The following is a 13,443-nucleotide window of genomic DNA, read 5'->3' on the forward strand; positions in this document are numbered from 1 at the left end:
GCATGTAAGGCTACTTTAAAAAGAAAATCAAATATCAAATACACTAACTTCCTACTAACAAACACATTAAGAAAAGTAAGATAAAACAACGGAGTGAAGTATGAAGGGTCCTTTCAAAGACTAAGTTATTTATTACTCTTAAGAAGGATATAGGCCACCTAATTACTTAAACATATTATCTATTTTGGAGGCAGGTGGGCAGGCTGGGGATTAGAACAGACAGCAAAATGTCGCTGTACAGGAATACAAACAGGCATTTTTCAGAATAGAAGAAAAAGGGAATTTCTATAACAGGAGTACCAATTTAAGAGAAGTCCTGAAGTACTGATGCTGCTTATTCTCTTTCACATTTTTAAACAAGCATGCCCTCTGAATGCATAATGATGCAATGTTTAAAGCTATCTGCAGTAGCAAATTAAAAGCATAGTATGACCGCTGGCAATGTGTGTAGTAAACAGCACTGTTCTCAACAACAATAGCAAGATCTGGCACCTTTGTGGATTTTTTTTTTTTTTTTTTTTTTAATTCTTACACACATCTTTTGCAAGACAGGCTTTCAATCTGTTCTTTGTATTTTAGGGATATAACACTTCTCTGCTAAAGCCACTGTGACAAGCGTCAGATGCTTCGCAACTCGGGAGGCCTGGAGCTACCGATAGAGGCATTCCCTAGCACTTCCACTTCTCCTTGCTTGGTGTTGTGTGCTGTTTCTAACTAGAGCAGGGGAGGAGGAAAAAGCAACAGTGACTAAACACACACATGCCCTTCTGTAGGCTAGTGTTACAGGATGATTGAGCTTTATCAGCGGTAAGTACTTTCAGCCCACTGCAGGATCTAATGGGGAGAACAACTCTTCTCAATTCACCCTTAGCTGGAAGCAGATCACATGCCAGCCAGCTAACCTCTGATCTGTTCACTGTCTGGCCAGTAACACTGCTAGGTGTGAAGACTGAAATACTAGGGGAGCAGGGAGAACAGCAAAGTTAAAGTTTCTGTGAAAGTTAAAAACAACAAGCTGCTACCACAAAGTACTTTAAGGCTTAAATTAAAGAGAAAATGCTCTTACTCAAGCAGTATTACATGAAGCAATTCTTATTTTCCCTAGTTAAAAATAAACAAAGAACAAGAAACAAATTAAAAATAAAAAAATCCCTCTCCCCTCTCACTTAGGCCTCAAATGAAACAGTAACTTCAGATCTTTTATCACAGCTTTCTGATTACCCACCATTCCAATGCATTTTCTTAAAATACTCCAAATACTGAAGTCATTTCTGGAAAACATTGGAGATGGCAAGCTTGTTCTGTGGAAAGAAATGGGGAAGAAAGAGAAACAGTAAGAGAAGTTTTCCATTACTAATGATGAGTGATAAACCCAAATACTCTTCTTTGAAAGTAAGAGTTTTCCAAATCACCCAGTAAACTGTAAAGCCAAACCACTCTTAGCAAGCACAAAAGGGCTGGGAAGCTTTCATTACAGATACCAATCTCATTTAAACTTTCATGTCCATAAGCTCATTTAAACAAAATTCCATTTAGTTATTTAAAAAAATAATTAAATAATACATTTAAAATTAAAACCAAAAGGGGAAACAACAGTCCTACTTTGAAGCATATACGCTGTTTTACCTGACCAGAAAGCTGAATTATTCCAAAATCAGTACCAGAACCATTCTCTTCATTTTGTATAAAAGCAATGGAAAAGAATTTATTTTCATGAAGGACACTGCAGGTACATTCACTATGTCTGAACAGATCTGGGAGTTAAACAGTGGGGTTTCTTCTTGCTAGTCACCTGTGTAGCAACAATGACGGGCCATGGCATTTATTGCCTACAACTACAATCAACCCTCAGAAAGAAAGAAAGAAAAAAAAAAGAACAGAAAAAGAAGCTTCATTAAAGAACTGAACACATAACAACCTTTTCTATAGGGGGCTGACATATCCGGAAGCAGGTCTGAAACATACTTTCAAGACCAACATTTAGGCTGTGCCATACAGCCTGTGTTTCTCAGCATTACTTGAAATTGGGTAATGATTTTGTTCCGTTTTTGTACTGCTACCAACCACCTCAACTATTAACCCAATTTACCCAGAGAAAGGCAGAAATATAGGTCAATGCCTTTTGTCCACAGCAACACTAAAATCAGTGTTTGAATCACGAAGCTATTACCAGTGAGGAAAATCCTCTGTAGGTAAGAACTACCTAACAGCTCTCTCAAACAGCACAAACTATTTAATTTCAAAGTTTAGACAACTCTGCCTCACAATTGGCACCCTCCTAACCAGGAAGGTGCTGTTTCCACCCATAGTAGCTACAGCAATACATTTTTCTTTTCTTTTAAGAGTTGCAGTGTGTAGGATGTAGGTGCCTCGTCCCTCCCACTTTTTTGATAAACAGAAACATTGCCAAGGGGGAAGAAAAAAAAAATTAACTCAGGCTAAGTTGTCAGTTTCATTAGCCCTATTTGCTAAGTTACCTTCCATACTTATCTGTTACTAAAACACCTTTACCAAGGTTGACCCTTCAGTTTTCAGTAAAGACAAACAAAAAATGTTCCTTAAAATACAAGCCCTATCCTATCAAAAAATAGGATATGCCTGAATTCCTTAAAGTACTAAACTATGTTTCATCTTACTTGCTAGCAGCCTAACATGGACTTGTTTTACTCAGTCTCCCGTGCAGAGAGCATGAGTGGGTAGTAAGATTTATTTTAACTGATCAACATGGTATCATTCATTCCCTATTCCAACTTTCCACTGATAGCAAAACATGGTGAAACAGATCGTTTTGAATTTTATTAGGTATCAAACACTTCTGTGGCTGCTTTGATACAAATGTCCAGGAGAGGACAGTGTCCACCAAGCAGTCAGCCTTACTTTCATTTGCAGCGTTTACTTATTTTTCCTGTGTATCCTTTAATGAATGGAGTTAGCAGGGCATATATTTTTAAGTCCTGCTGCATGTAAAACACTCACGTACTTCTGGTTTGCTGAAGTATACATAAGGATTGCTTGCCTTAAATATTAAAATTTACATTTTCATGGAAGTTAATCTCCATTCAATTTAACTACTTGGAAGCTGGCATTCAGTTTGAGCCATTCACCCACATTTCTTCCTATCAGTGTAAGAGCCAAAACCGATGTGATATTCAGTTCATTCCTCCACGTAACACATACACACTGAGGAAATAGAACAGTTTTAAGCCACCAAGAAGGCTTGTGGGGGACAAGTGAGGACACGTGCAAAAATGACAGGCAGCCAAGACCTGAGGCCTACTAACCTTGGCCTACTCCCTGTGATTAAGGGAAAGGTTCGTGAGTGCAGAAATTTCCTTCCAGATGTCAATTTTAGAAACAACTCAGAAAGTTAATTTTAGCTGTGACAAAAACATCTGCAAGAATTTATTTGCACTAGAACAGAAAAGATGCATTTAAAGATCGTTCACTGAAAAACACTTGTCAAAGCTTTACCTTTAGCAGATTAACTACTACAGGAATCCTGCTGGGAAGGAGACACAGGGCATGAAAAAGGCACGTTCAGCTCGCTCTTCATGTAAACCTGACCAAAAGACCTCCTGGCTCATAAAGAGCCAAGCACAAACATCTTTGAAAGGTTTCCCTAAAGGAAAAGCTGACTACAGAAACACAGCAGTAAGAGGGAAACAGCAGCAATAAATAGATGTTATAACAAACATTGGTAGGTATTACAGAACACTTCTGTGGGAGGGTGTTTGTTTTTGTTTTGTTGTTTGTTTGTTTGTTGTTGTTGTTGTTTTTTAAAAAAACACGACTTTGGTTCAGATTTAAACATTCCCCCTTAAAGAAAGAAATGATTTGAATGCTTCCAAGCTAGTTATTTAATGTACTACTCCCCCTAACTAGTCAAATCCTCTCCCATGAAGTATACTCTCAAATCAGCCTAAAACTACAAGAAGTCACATCACCCACATTCTCTCAGGCACTATGACCACTCCCGTAGGATGCAAGCCATATTAAGAAAACCAGACTTAAATGGCCAATTACAAGTCATAACTAAACCTCGACATTTTCATTTCATTACCTAGCACCTGCCTAGAAAGCTTAAAAGGTAAACAGTCTGTTGAAAACCAGGTTGTAACTGCTACAAACAGCACCTTTGGTAACATATCTAATGGCACTGGCTTCACCTGTCTACATCTGTATATCCCAACACTGGTATTTGTTTTTAAACCAACAGATTTATTCTTGCATCCCCAAAACAGCAACAAAAAACCAACAAAAAGCAACGTCCACCTCCCTGCAAAACACACACCACTCAAAAAAAAAAAAAAAGAGGCAGATGGTAGCTCAGGTTTTCTAAACGGAGGTAGGAAAGAAAGTCTTATTTATACTGACAGGCAAACAGTGTTAGGTACTCTTATGTGCAACCCAAATGCAGCTGCAGATCCTCTCTCTATACATCTAATAAACTACAGGAAGGTATAAAGATTTTAGGCAAAAGAAATTTATCTAGTCTATTCTATAAGCAACTTGCTTCCATGTGGTTAACATGGTGTAATGACGGAATTAAGTGCTGTCAAAGAATTCTGTTCCCTTCACTTTGCGTGGCATGAAGAAGGTAATGTTTCTGCTCTGAAAAGGACGCAGGATGATGCATATTTGTCTGCGTGCACTCCAAACTAGCCCCAAAACAGGCACAAATTGAAGCCAGCAACTCCAGTTAGGTGGCACAGTTCTGAATTCAGAACTGCAGCCAGACACAGCAGGCAGATCCCTTACCACGACAAACACCACTGCCACCACGAGTCTCAGAAACAACGCCAGAAGCACCGCACAACTCCCATCCCCTGAGATGGCTCTCATGGAGGTAAAGTTTAAATTGGCAGTGCTCTGGGGAAAAACAGCTTGCATCAACATACTTGCAGACGAATCCCAGCGTGTCACCAAGGTGCCAGGTAAAAGTTTGACATTACAGCTCAACCTAAAACATGCTCTGGCTATCTAGTCATGTAAAACGTAACCACACATTCTTATCTATATGCAACAGGGAGGCTTTCACTTTCCTTCTGCAGTATAATAGCCAGCCAATTTATGCTCTAGCTTTACTGTGATATCCTACATCTTCTTTACTACTAAAACACAAGCAACTCAAAGAGAACAACCTATGGACAGACGCATACAACTTTTCATCTCTCATAAAAATAGATCTTAAATGTTCCTCCAGTCACCCGCTCCATACAGTTCTGATAACGCTGTGCAGCATTATGGAAACTTGCCAAGTTTTTTCTTTTCACACTAAGTAGATTATCAGTTGCTGTTAAAACTGCTCAGACAATGCATGTCAACACGCATCATCCTTTTTATGTGATCATGAATTGCCTCCTTTCTCCTCCTGCTTTCCAAGGCAGTGAATGTAATTCAGATGTTCACCTTCACCTAGTGCTTCCCCTCCCTAAACTTCCTGTGCTAATTAGGAAAGGCACTTAACCGAGGCCATGAACACCACCCTGCTAACAGCACAACAGCGCAGAGCAGCACGCTTAGTCAGCTGCTTTACATTACCTTCCCTAACCACACTGCTACTCCACCCAAGCCCTCCTTTGCCTTAGTCTGCCTGCTGTGGGAGGGACATGCGTTCAGAGGTTGAACCTTGAGACATCAAGTCTCTGACATCGCCACAGGCTTTGACAGTCGCTGCAATTTAGCTAGTTAAGATCCCAAGTGATTGAAGCACGTCTCGCTTGCTTTTGTAAAATTAAATTTTAATTCCCTGTTTTTACTGAGATCTGGTGTCCTCATCATCGTTGTGTGTGTCCAAACCACTCCCAAATGAGACTTTCTGAAGCATGCTGAAGTCTGACTTTATCTGTAGCACAAACATCACGTTGCCCCTTCACTGAAACTTGAGAATCATGGTGTCTATTACATCTCATTAACTCTAGACCTATTGTTCTCTTTTATAGGCAAGGAAACAAACAAAAATGGATCATTTGACAACACAAAATAAGCACATAAAACATAGATGAGACTTCTAGAATAAGACTCCCTTTGTTCGCATTTGAGTTTCTGATGGCAGGCTAGCAATATTTTTCATTCATTCCTAATACTAACAGAAGGATCAAATGACTGGAAATTAAAGAGGCAATGGGAGGCATTAAAGATACATGAAGGAATTAAAATCCACATAGACTTCAATAAGATCTACTCATTTTTACACAGCACATTCTATTTTATTTTTACTTATTCAGAATTGATCATCAAAAAGCAAGATGCAAAGGAAAACACTAGCTGTGAAAAAACATTCTTCATTAAATCTTAGAACGACTACTTTCCAACCATCCCTAGCAAACCTTTAGAAGTTTTCCACAATGAAGTTTTCAGAGATTCTTGTGGTCTTTCACTTGCTGTTAACGCATACTATAATACCTTAAGAACAGGCAACATCCTACCTGTGTTTTTTGATGCCGTTAGACATGGACTCTCCGCTGCCACAGACCTTTTCTTCAGACATGCTTGAAGTTATTGTGTCTTTTGAATCCATGCTGTCCTCTAGCGAGTACGCTGTAGTTGTTTCAAACCCACTTAATGATTTTTCAGATTCTGAATCTGCAAAAGAACAGGTGCATGTTAATGAATCTACCGCCGGTGCTGGACTTCAGTCACTAACAGATCTTCTCTCCTTGTACAAAACTGAAACCTAAGTCGGCTCCTGTGTCCTGATGACAGCATCCACTTGGGAAGCAACTAGTACTGTCGCAGATCGCTGCGGCTCTATATCTAGATACAGACTAAAGAATACAGTAGATTAAAAATCCTCTATCCGACAGAGCCCAAACCTGATGTTTTCATTAAATTGAAGCTACTACAACTTGCTCAGGACAAATGCCAGTGTCACAAAGATGCCAGTAGCTTACCTAACAGTTAATGCAACAGTCAAGTACTGGTGGCTCCTCCTGTGCAAGATTTCGGTTTGGTCAAAATTCTTAGACACTCGGTGCTTTTCAGAAGCCTTCACTTCCCAACTCACTGAACAAGTAACAAAAACCAAAAGGAGGTATTGTACACAATACACTAGCCACGCAAGTCCCAGCAAAGTCTAAATGATAAGCTCATCAATCAATAAGATAAACTTTGTACTCTGGAAGGTAGGTTAATAGTACAATCCACATCACAGCTACAACTGAGAATATCAACAACACCTTCCTTCCAACCAGCGTCTTGGTCAGATAGTGCTTAACCAGCTTGTGAGAACAGATCGTCTTGGCCTAAATTCAAGGGTAAAAATCTCCTGGCACAAAGTCTCAATGTGGCTGAGGCTGGAAAGGACCTCTGGACATCATCTAGTCTAACCCCCTGCTCAAGCAGGGTCAGCAAGAGCACATTGCACAGGATCATATCCAGGTAAGTTTTGAATATCTCCAAAGAGGTCCCAAACCTCTGGGCAACCTATGCCAGTACCCTGCTACTCTCACAGTGAAGATTTTCCTCATGTTCAGCTGGAACTTCCTGGGTTTCAGTTTGTGCCCATTGCCCCTTATTCTGTTGCTGGGCACCACCAAAAAACAGTCTGGCCCCATCCTCCTGACATAGTCCCTTAAGATATTTTTATACATCAGTAAGATCCTCTCTCAGTCTTCTCTTCTCCAATCTGGACAGGCTCAGATCCCTCAGCCTTTCCCCATAAGAGAAGTGCTCCACTCCCCTACATCATTTTCATAGCCCTCTGCTGGACTTGCTCCAGGAGCTCCATGTCCCTCTTGTACCGGGGAGCCCAGAACTGGACCCGACACTCCAGGTGTGGCCTCACCAGGGCTGAGCAGAGGGGCAGGATCCCCTCCCTCCACCTGCCGGCAACGCTCTTCCAAATGCACCCCAGGACACCAGTGGCCTTCTTGGCCACAAGGGCACGCTGCTGGCTCATGGTCAGCCTGCTGTCCGCCAGGACCCCCAGGTCTCTCTCTGCAGAGCTGCCCTCCACCAGGTCAGCCCCGAGCCTGTAGTGGTGCTTGGGGTTATTCCTCCCTAGGCACAGGGCCCTGCACTTGCCTTTGTTGAACTTGATGAGGTTCCTCACCGCCCAACTCTCCAGCCTGTCCAGGACCCTCTGTATGGCCCCACAGCACTCTGGGCTATTTGCCACTCCTCCCAGTTTTGTATCACCAGCGAACTTGCTGAGGAGGAACTGTGTCCCTTCTTCCAGGTCAACTCTCTTTCAAACTTGACAAGTTTGTCAAAGGATTATCCAATTGCAAGTCCCAAGAAGCAAGGGAACAGCTCATGACAAGTGAAGATGCACCAATTTCTGTCTCATTTAGCAAGCCCTTTAGCAGAAACCAGGTACAACAACGAATGGTAGACAGCCTAATGCAAGCCTCATCTTCCGAAAAAAGCAAACCCAAACTGTCACAGACACCATTTCTGCTCTGCACTTCCTTCAGCATATGTTACTGCTCTTGGCTGCAAATACCCAGAGAAATAATCACAAAATTAGTCACTCTCATACACTGATTCTTATTCAGAACCAGCAATCAAAAGCCACTGAAGTAGTAGCCCATCCAAACCAGTGTCTCAGCCACAGTTGTCCATTGCCAGGGACTGTCTTGCTTTCTCTTAAAAAGCAATCGAGTGGCTTCTCCATAACACGTCAATTATACATTGCTTTGGTGAAGGGGACAGTGACAGGAGGACTTTCTACTATATCCAGACCACAGAAGTGTCAAGAAGGGGACAAAATCCTGATTAATAGATGTACTATGCCACAACATCTCCATCCGCTAGAGAGGGTGAGATCTAGAAACATAAAGGAGATCTTTGCTTTCGTTAAAAACATCCATCTCTATCCTCATCAAGTCAGTGCTGAAATGAAGCCAGTTGCTAGGGAATGAAAAGAAGTGCCAGCTGGTGCTGAGGATATGCTAAAAAAGTGGACTGGCACTCCACAAAATCTTCTCATAAGTTTCCCCAAATTTGTCGGTCTAGTTACATGCCAATTTATGACGTAACGTATCAAAGCATTAGTTGGGTGGGTACTGTTTATAAAAAGTAGGATAAGCAGATGATTTATTTTTTTTTTTAACCTGTGGGCAACTGTTACATGAATACAGATTTCTTCAGAGACCAGAAGCCTGGGTAGTCAGAAAAACACTGCTGCATATCCAAATAGCACAGGGGAAAAGACACGCTAGCAGTGTAACACAACTTGTCCCTCACCAGCCTGACCACCTCGTACAGCCAACACATAACAAGCCATAAATCCCTTTAAGGTAAGTATTCTATTTAAGTAGCTGCTTAACTGTGCCAACAGTTATTGTGACAGGGAAAGCATGAAACAAGGACCAAACCCTGTAACACAACAGAGGAGTCTGCCTGCCATAAGGCTCCTTTACACCATCAGGGGCTGTCTTGCGTTCAGCTGAGCGTCACGACAACATTCCCCACAACTCCCTCAATGTGAATTTCTGCAACAGATCTAGGACCCCTGAGGTGGAAAGAGCAGAACAGGTAAGCTTCACCAGAACCACTGATCATCCTGATATGCCTCTCAGCATAATGAGAACTTTTAAAGACTACACGTGCTCAGTTCTCCAAATGCTGGCCGTATGGAGATAATTATGCTGAAGTGACTGAGCTCAGCACCTGCAAACCTCTCCAGAGCTGGACAATGACCAGCCTTCTCCAGGGCACATGGCTTACTTAATAAAAAATAATAATAAAAAAAGCATGCAGTACAATGAAGAATGGTAAAACCAGAATGAAACCAGACACTGTTAGAAGAAATTCACTCTCTATAGATGCTCCTCCCATTTCTCTGAGAAAGGGCTCTCATTGAGAAAGCATGTCTACAACAGCTCCTGCCATTAAATAGCTCAATCACCAATCCCTAAAACCTCAACTATCTCTTTAGCAAAACGAGCTTAACAAGCCTTGAGAGTTCGCTTAGGTGTCAGAGTGAACAAAGCCGGTACTGTATCACAAGCCTGATCAACAAGCAACTCAAACCAAATTTTCCCCTATGTACTTAGAGCTAACTCTTTTCTGAATTAAGATTTGCATACTCCCCCGTTACTGTAAAAAAAGGATTTATATTCGCAAGTTGCTACAGAGCAGCTGTCAAACAGATGACTAGGAGAAAATGAGATTTTATTCTAGTGAACTGAAGGGGGTGGGGGCCGAGGAGGGGAATAAGACGGAATAAGACAGAATAAGACAGAATAAGACTCCCTATTCAGAAGCCAAAATTTAAGTGATCTTTAAGACAAGAAAAGGCTGAACATAAAGCTCTCCAGCTCAAAACCCAAAGAGTCAGGGTAACAGTAAAAACATCAGCTACCTTTTGCAAGAGTGGGAGAGCAAAAGCAATGATCACTTAAGTCAAGAGAAGGTCATCTCCTATTGCAACGACCGGTCTGTCTCCAGTTCCCAACACAAAGATTGGTCAATGTATTAGAGCAATAAATACGCCTTCAAAAGGTATTGTTTATCCACTGGCAAGGTTGTGTTTCAGTTCTGACCAGGTAGTTCCCACCCTCTCTCTGAGATGCTTGGATTTGTTCTTTTAACTATCTTTAAGGCGAGAAGCCCACAGCCAACAACAATATTCTCGCAGAGGTGGAACTTTTTTGGTACACATTCAAATATAGCATTTGACAAAATACCCTAAATATGGAAGGGAAGAGCTGTAAGTTCTCATGCTTTTTTTGTATGACTTTTAAGTGAGCTGATAACTGGAAACAAACTAAGAAGTGAACAAAAGCACCAGAACTAATCTAACACTTCTAGCAGAGCAGCATTTAAGTACAGTATTTATGAACACAGCACCCATGAGTAGCACGTAACAGCTGAAGCTGTACTATGGCAGGTTAGGTTTAATATAATCTACATATGCCTGCAGCTAAGTAATTGCATTTATAGTAAGATCACATCTGTGTAAAACTGTCGATGCACACTTCAAAGCACACAAAAGCTTTGTTTACAAAACAAAACAAAAAAACCCTCTTGGATAAAACCTTTTACAAAGAAACATCAAGACCGTTGTAAGCTCTTCCTAAATTGGGTCTTTGATTTGCAGATAATAAGGGACAAGGCAAAATCAAGTACCTACACCCCATAATCCTTGATCTGCTTAGCCATTGTGCAGCATTGCAGATGACTGCATTTGTATTCTGTCTTCAAATGCTTCCTGAGGCTTGTGTACTTGAAACTGATAACATCTCCAACTCTCCAGAAGATGCCACTGGTCTTTGTAAATTTTGCCACTTGTTCAGTGCATCTTCCCTTCCATGATGCCTCCCTTGCCCCACTCTGCTTTAAATGTAGGAGAGTTTGGCACATGTTAACCATTCAAACCTGCAGCCAAGAGCTCAGGCGCTTCACGTGCTACTAACATTTCCACCACTCCCAGGATGAGAAGATGAGAGCACCAGGAAGCACTGTTAAATGACCTATTACTAACAGAGTTCAGGTTAACAACACACTTAATTTTGCTGGTTTTAAACACTGGAGATCATGCTTTTGTAATACAGAATAACTCCCAGTTCCTGTAGGTTCTTCCTTTCACGTTCAATATCTACTGCCCTCCCACAGCAGGGGATTCAGGATTTACTGTAACAGCCAGAAAGCACTGACAGCAGCATATCACTTCAAATTAAAAGAGAGAATAAAAAAAAAAAAAAGGAAGACTTCAGCAAATAAACTACTACAATAAGCAGTCTTCCCAAATTATAAACATCTTCTTCACCCCAGTTTTGGAAAAGAAGTCGGGCATTTCTGTAACAGACCTGACAATTCCACTATACCCACAAACAGAAATAGACAACACAGACTGATCAGTGACCAGTTTAGTCTATGCCAACATTAGCAAATAGCATGCCTCAGCTGGAGCAGATTTGTACACCAAGCAGATGGTGCTGAGGACTTGGCACTTCAACTAGTTACATTTCTGTTGGTTTTCTCCTCAGATTCTCTCTACTCTCCTACTATGGATCGAATGTCTAATAGGAACTGAACTGTATCTTCTGATTCACCTTCATTCAAGAGCCCAATTCATGCATTCAGATTGCTCTGCAGCATGAATCAGAGCATGGTCAATGGGGACAAGATGCTGCTGCTGTGAACATGCTCTTTCTATTACATCTCATGTTCAAAAACATGTTTGAAAATTCTTGCGTTGCTCCGAATTGTCACAGCTAGCGATACTTTTGTTGAGAGTAAACAAGCAGAAGTGTCTAATGCACATAAAACATTTTGGGGAAAAAAAAAAAGAAAAAAAGCAGCAGTGGCTCCTTCTTTCAACTTGTCAAGTCAAAGCTAAGGATTCTTCAGCTCAAAGTGCAAGCTGAGTTATGCAACACTCTCACTTCTGTAAACTCACTCCTACAGTGAAAATTTAAAAATTCAGAGAACTATAACTAGGCAAAAACATAACTGGAAAAAGATGGTGTACTAACAGAAAAAATACTCTCCAAGTAGTGATATTTTGCCATTGATAGACATTATAACCTGTCGCAGCACCCTGTTAAAATACATTGGTGTTTGCTGAATCTCTCCTGCAGACTAATAAGATGATTTGTGAACATGCCCATTTATCCAAAATAAACAGACATTTGCAGAACAGATTTAGCAAAATCTTCGAAGACCCAAAGTCTGAGTATTTTAGATTTCCAAAAATTGTTGGCTTGTGACAATTGGGTCCATTGTTCTCTGTTAGGAAAATATCACCCTATCCCCTCTCTCATTAGCCCAAGAAAGGAGACCCACATTCCCAAACTCTGAGCCAGTGTCATGTGTCCCCAACCCCTCTGCTCTCACTATGTTGTTGCACTACAGTCCTTCTAGCTGAAACTCCACAGACATGGCAGAAAAGCAAGAGGGTTAGAAAAGTATTATCAGGATCCCAGTGATTAGCTTAAAAAAAAACACAAACAAATGAAAAAACAAAACCACCCACAACCCGCTTTGTATCACACCCACAAACATCTAATTCCTTTTGTGCTCATGGCAGAAGTTGTAACATGCATCCAGCAGCCAGGAAACTATGTCACATCTGCCTTTCTCTAGCCCACAAAATCAGAGTGCCCTTCCCCCAGACACGTGCCCTCAAAGGCAGAGAGGACCCAAATCACTGCAAAGCACCGAATGTGAGCAGCCTAGAGAAGGGAATCTAATGCAAGTCTGATGAAGTTGACAGACAGTCAAGAAAGTGAGTGTGTCCTGGAAAATTATTTAAATTGCAATCAAGATGAATTATGTCATGTAACTCTCTCCTTTGGGAGAAAGAATTAGCATATGTTACACTGAGCACATATATATATGTATACATATAAATAAAAATTTCACAGCTACTTGACTCGGTGTGATTTGTTTGCAGCTTCAAGAGGCAGAAACACCACCTCTCAACGAGACAAGCACCTTTGTCACGTTCATTCAAGAAAAGGACTTAGGAGAGGTATAGAACAACAGATCTCT

General features: G+C 41.0%; 1 protein-coding gene across 13 annotated transcripts in view; it reads right to left on the reverse strand.

Annotated features, from left to right (window-relative positions):
- Positions 1-13,443, reverse strand: part of OSBPL1A (oxysterol binding protein like 1A) — a 77,999-nt gene that overhangs the window by 13,869 nt on the left and 50,687 nt on the right. For 12 of the 13 annotated variants that reach the window (XM_080581593.1, XM_080581587.1, XM_080581597.1 and 9 more), the window contains 2 exons: positions 6,429-6,585; positions 1,226-1,301 (listed from right to left, as the gene is read on the reverse strand). In XM_080581593.1, the coding sequence (XP_080437719.1) occupies positions 1,226-1,301; positions 6,429-6,585 (233 nt within the window). Of the gene's footprint in view, positions 1-1,225; positions 1,302-6,428; positions 6,586-6,893; positions 7,001-13,443 lie in introns of those variants that run through there. The other variant, XM_080581591.1, reaches the window with a different exon arrangement.

The sequence above is a fragment of the Anser brachyrhynchus genome (genome assembly GCF_964034855.1).
Source record: "Anser brachyrhynchus genome assembly, chromosome: 2".
NCBI classification, from domain to species: domain Eukaryota; kingdom Metazoa; phylum Chordata; class Aves; order Anseriformes; family Anatidae; genus Anser; species Anser brachyrhynchus.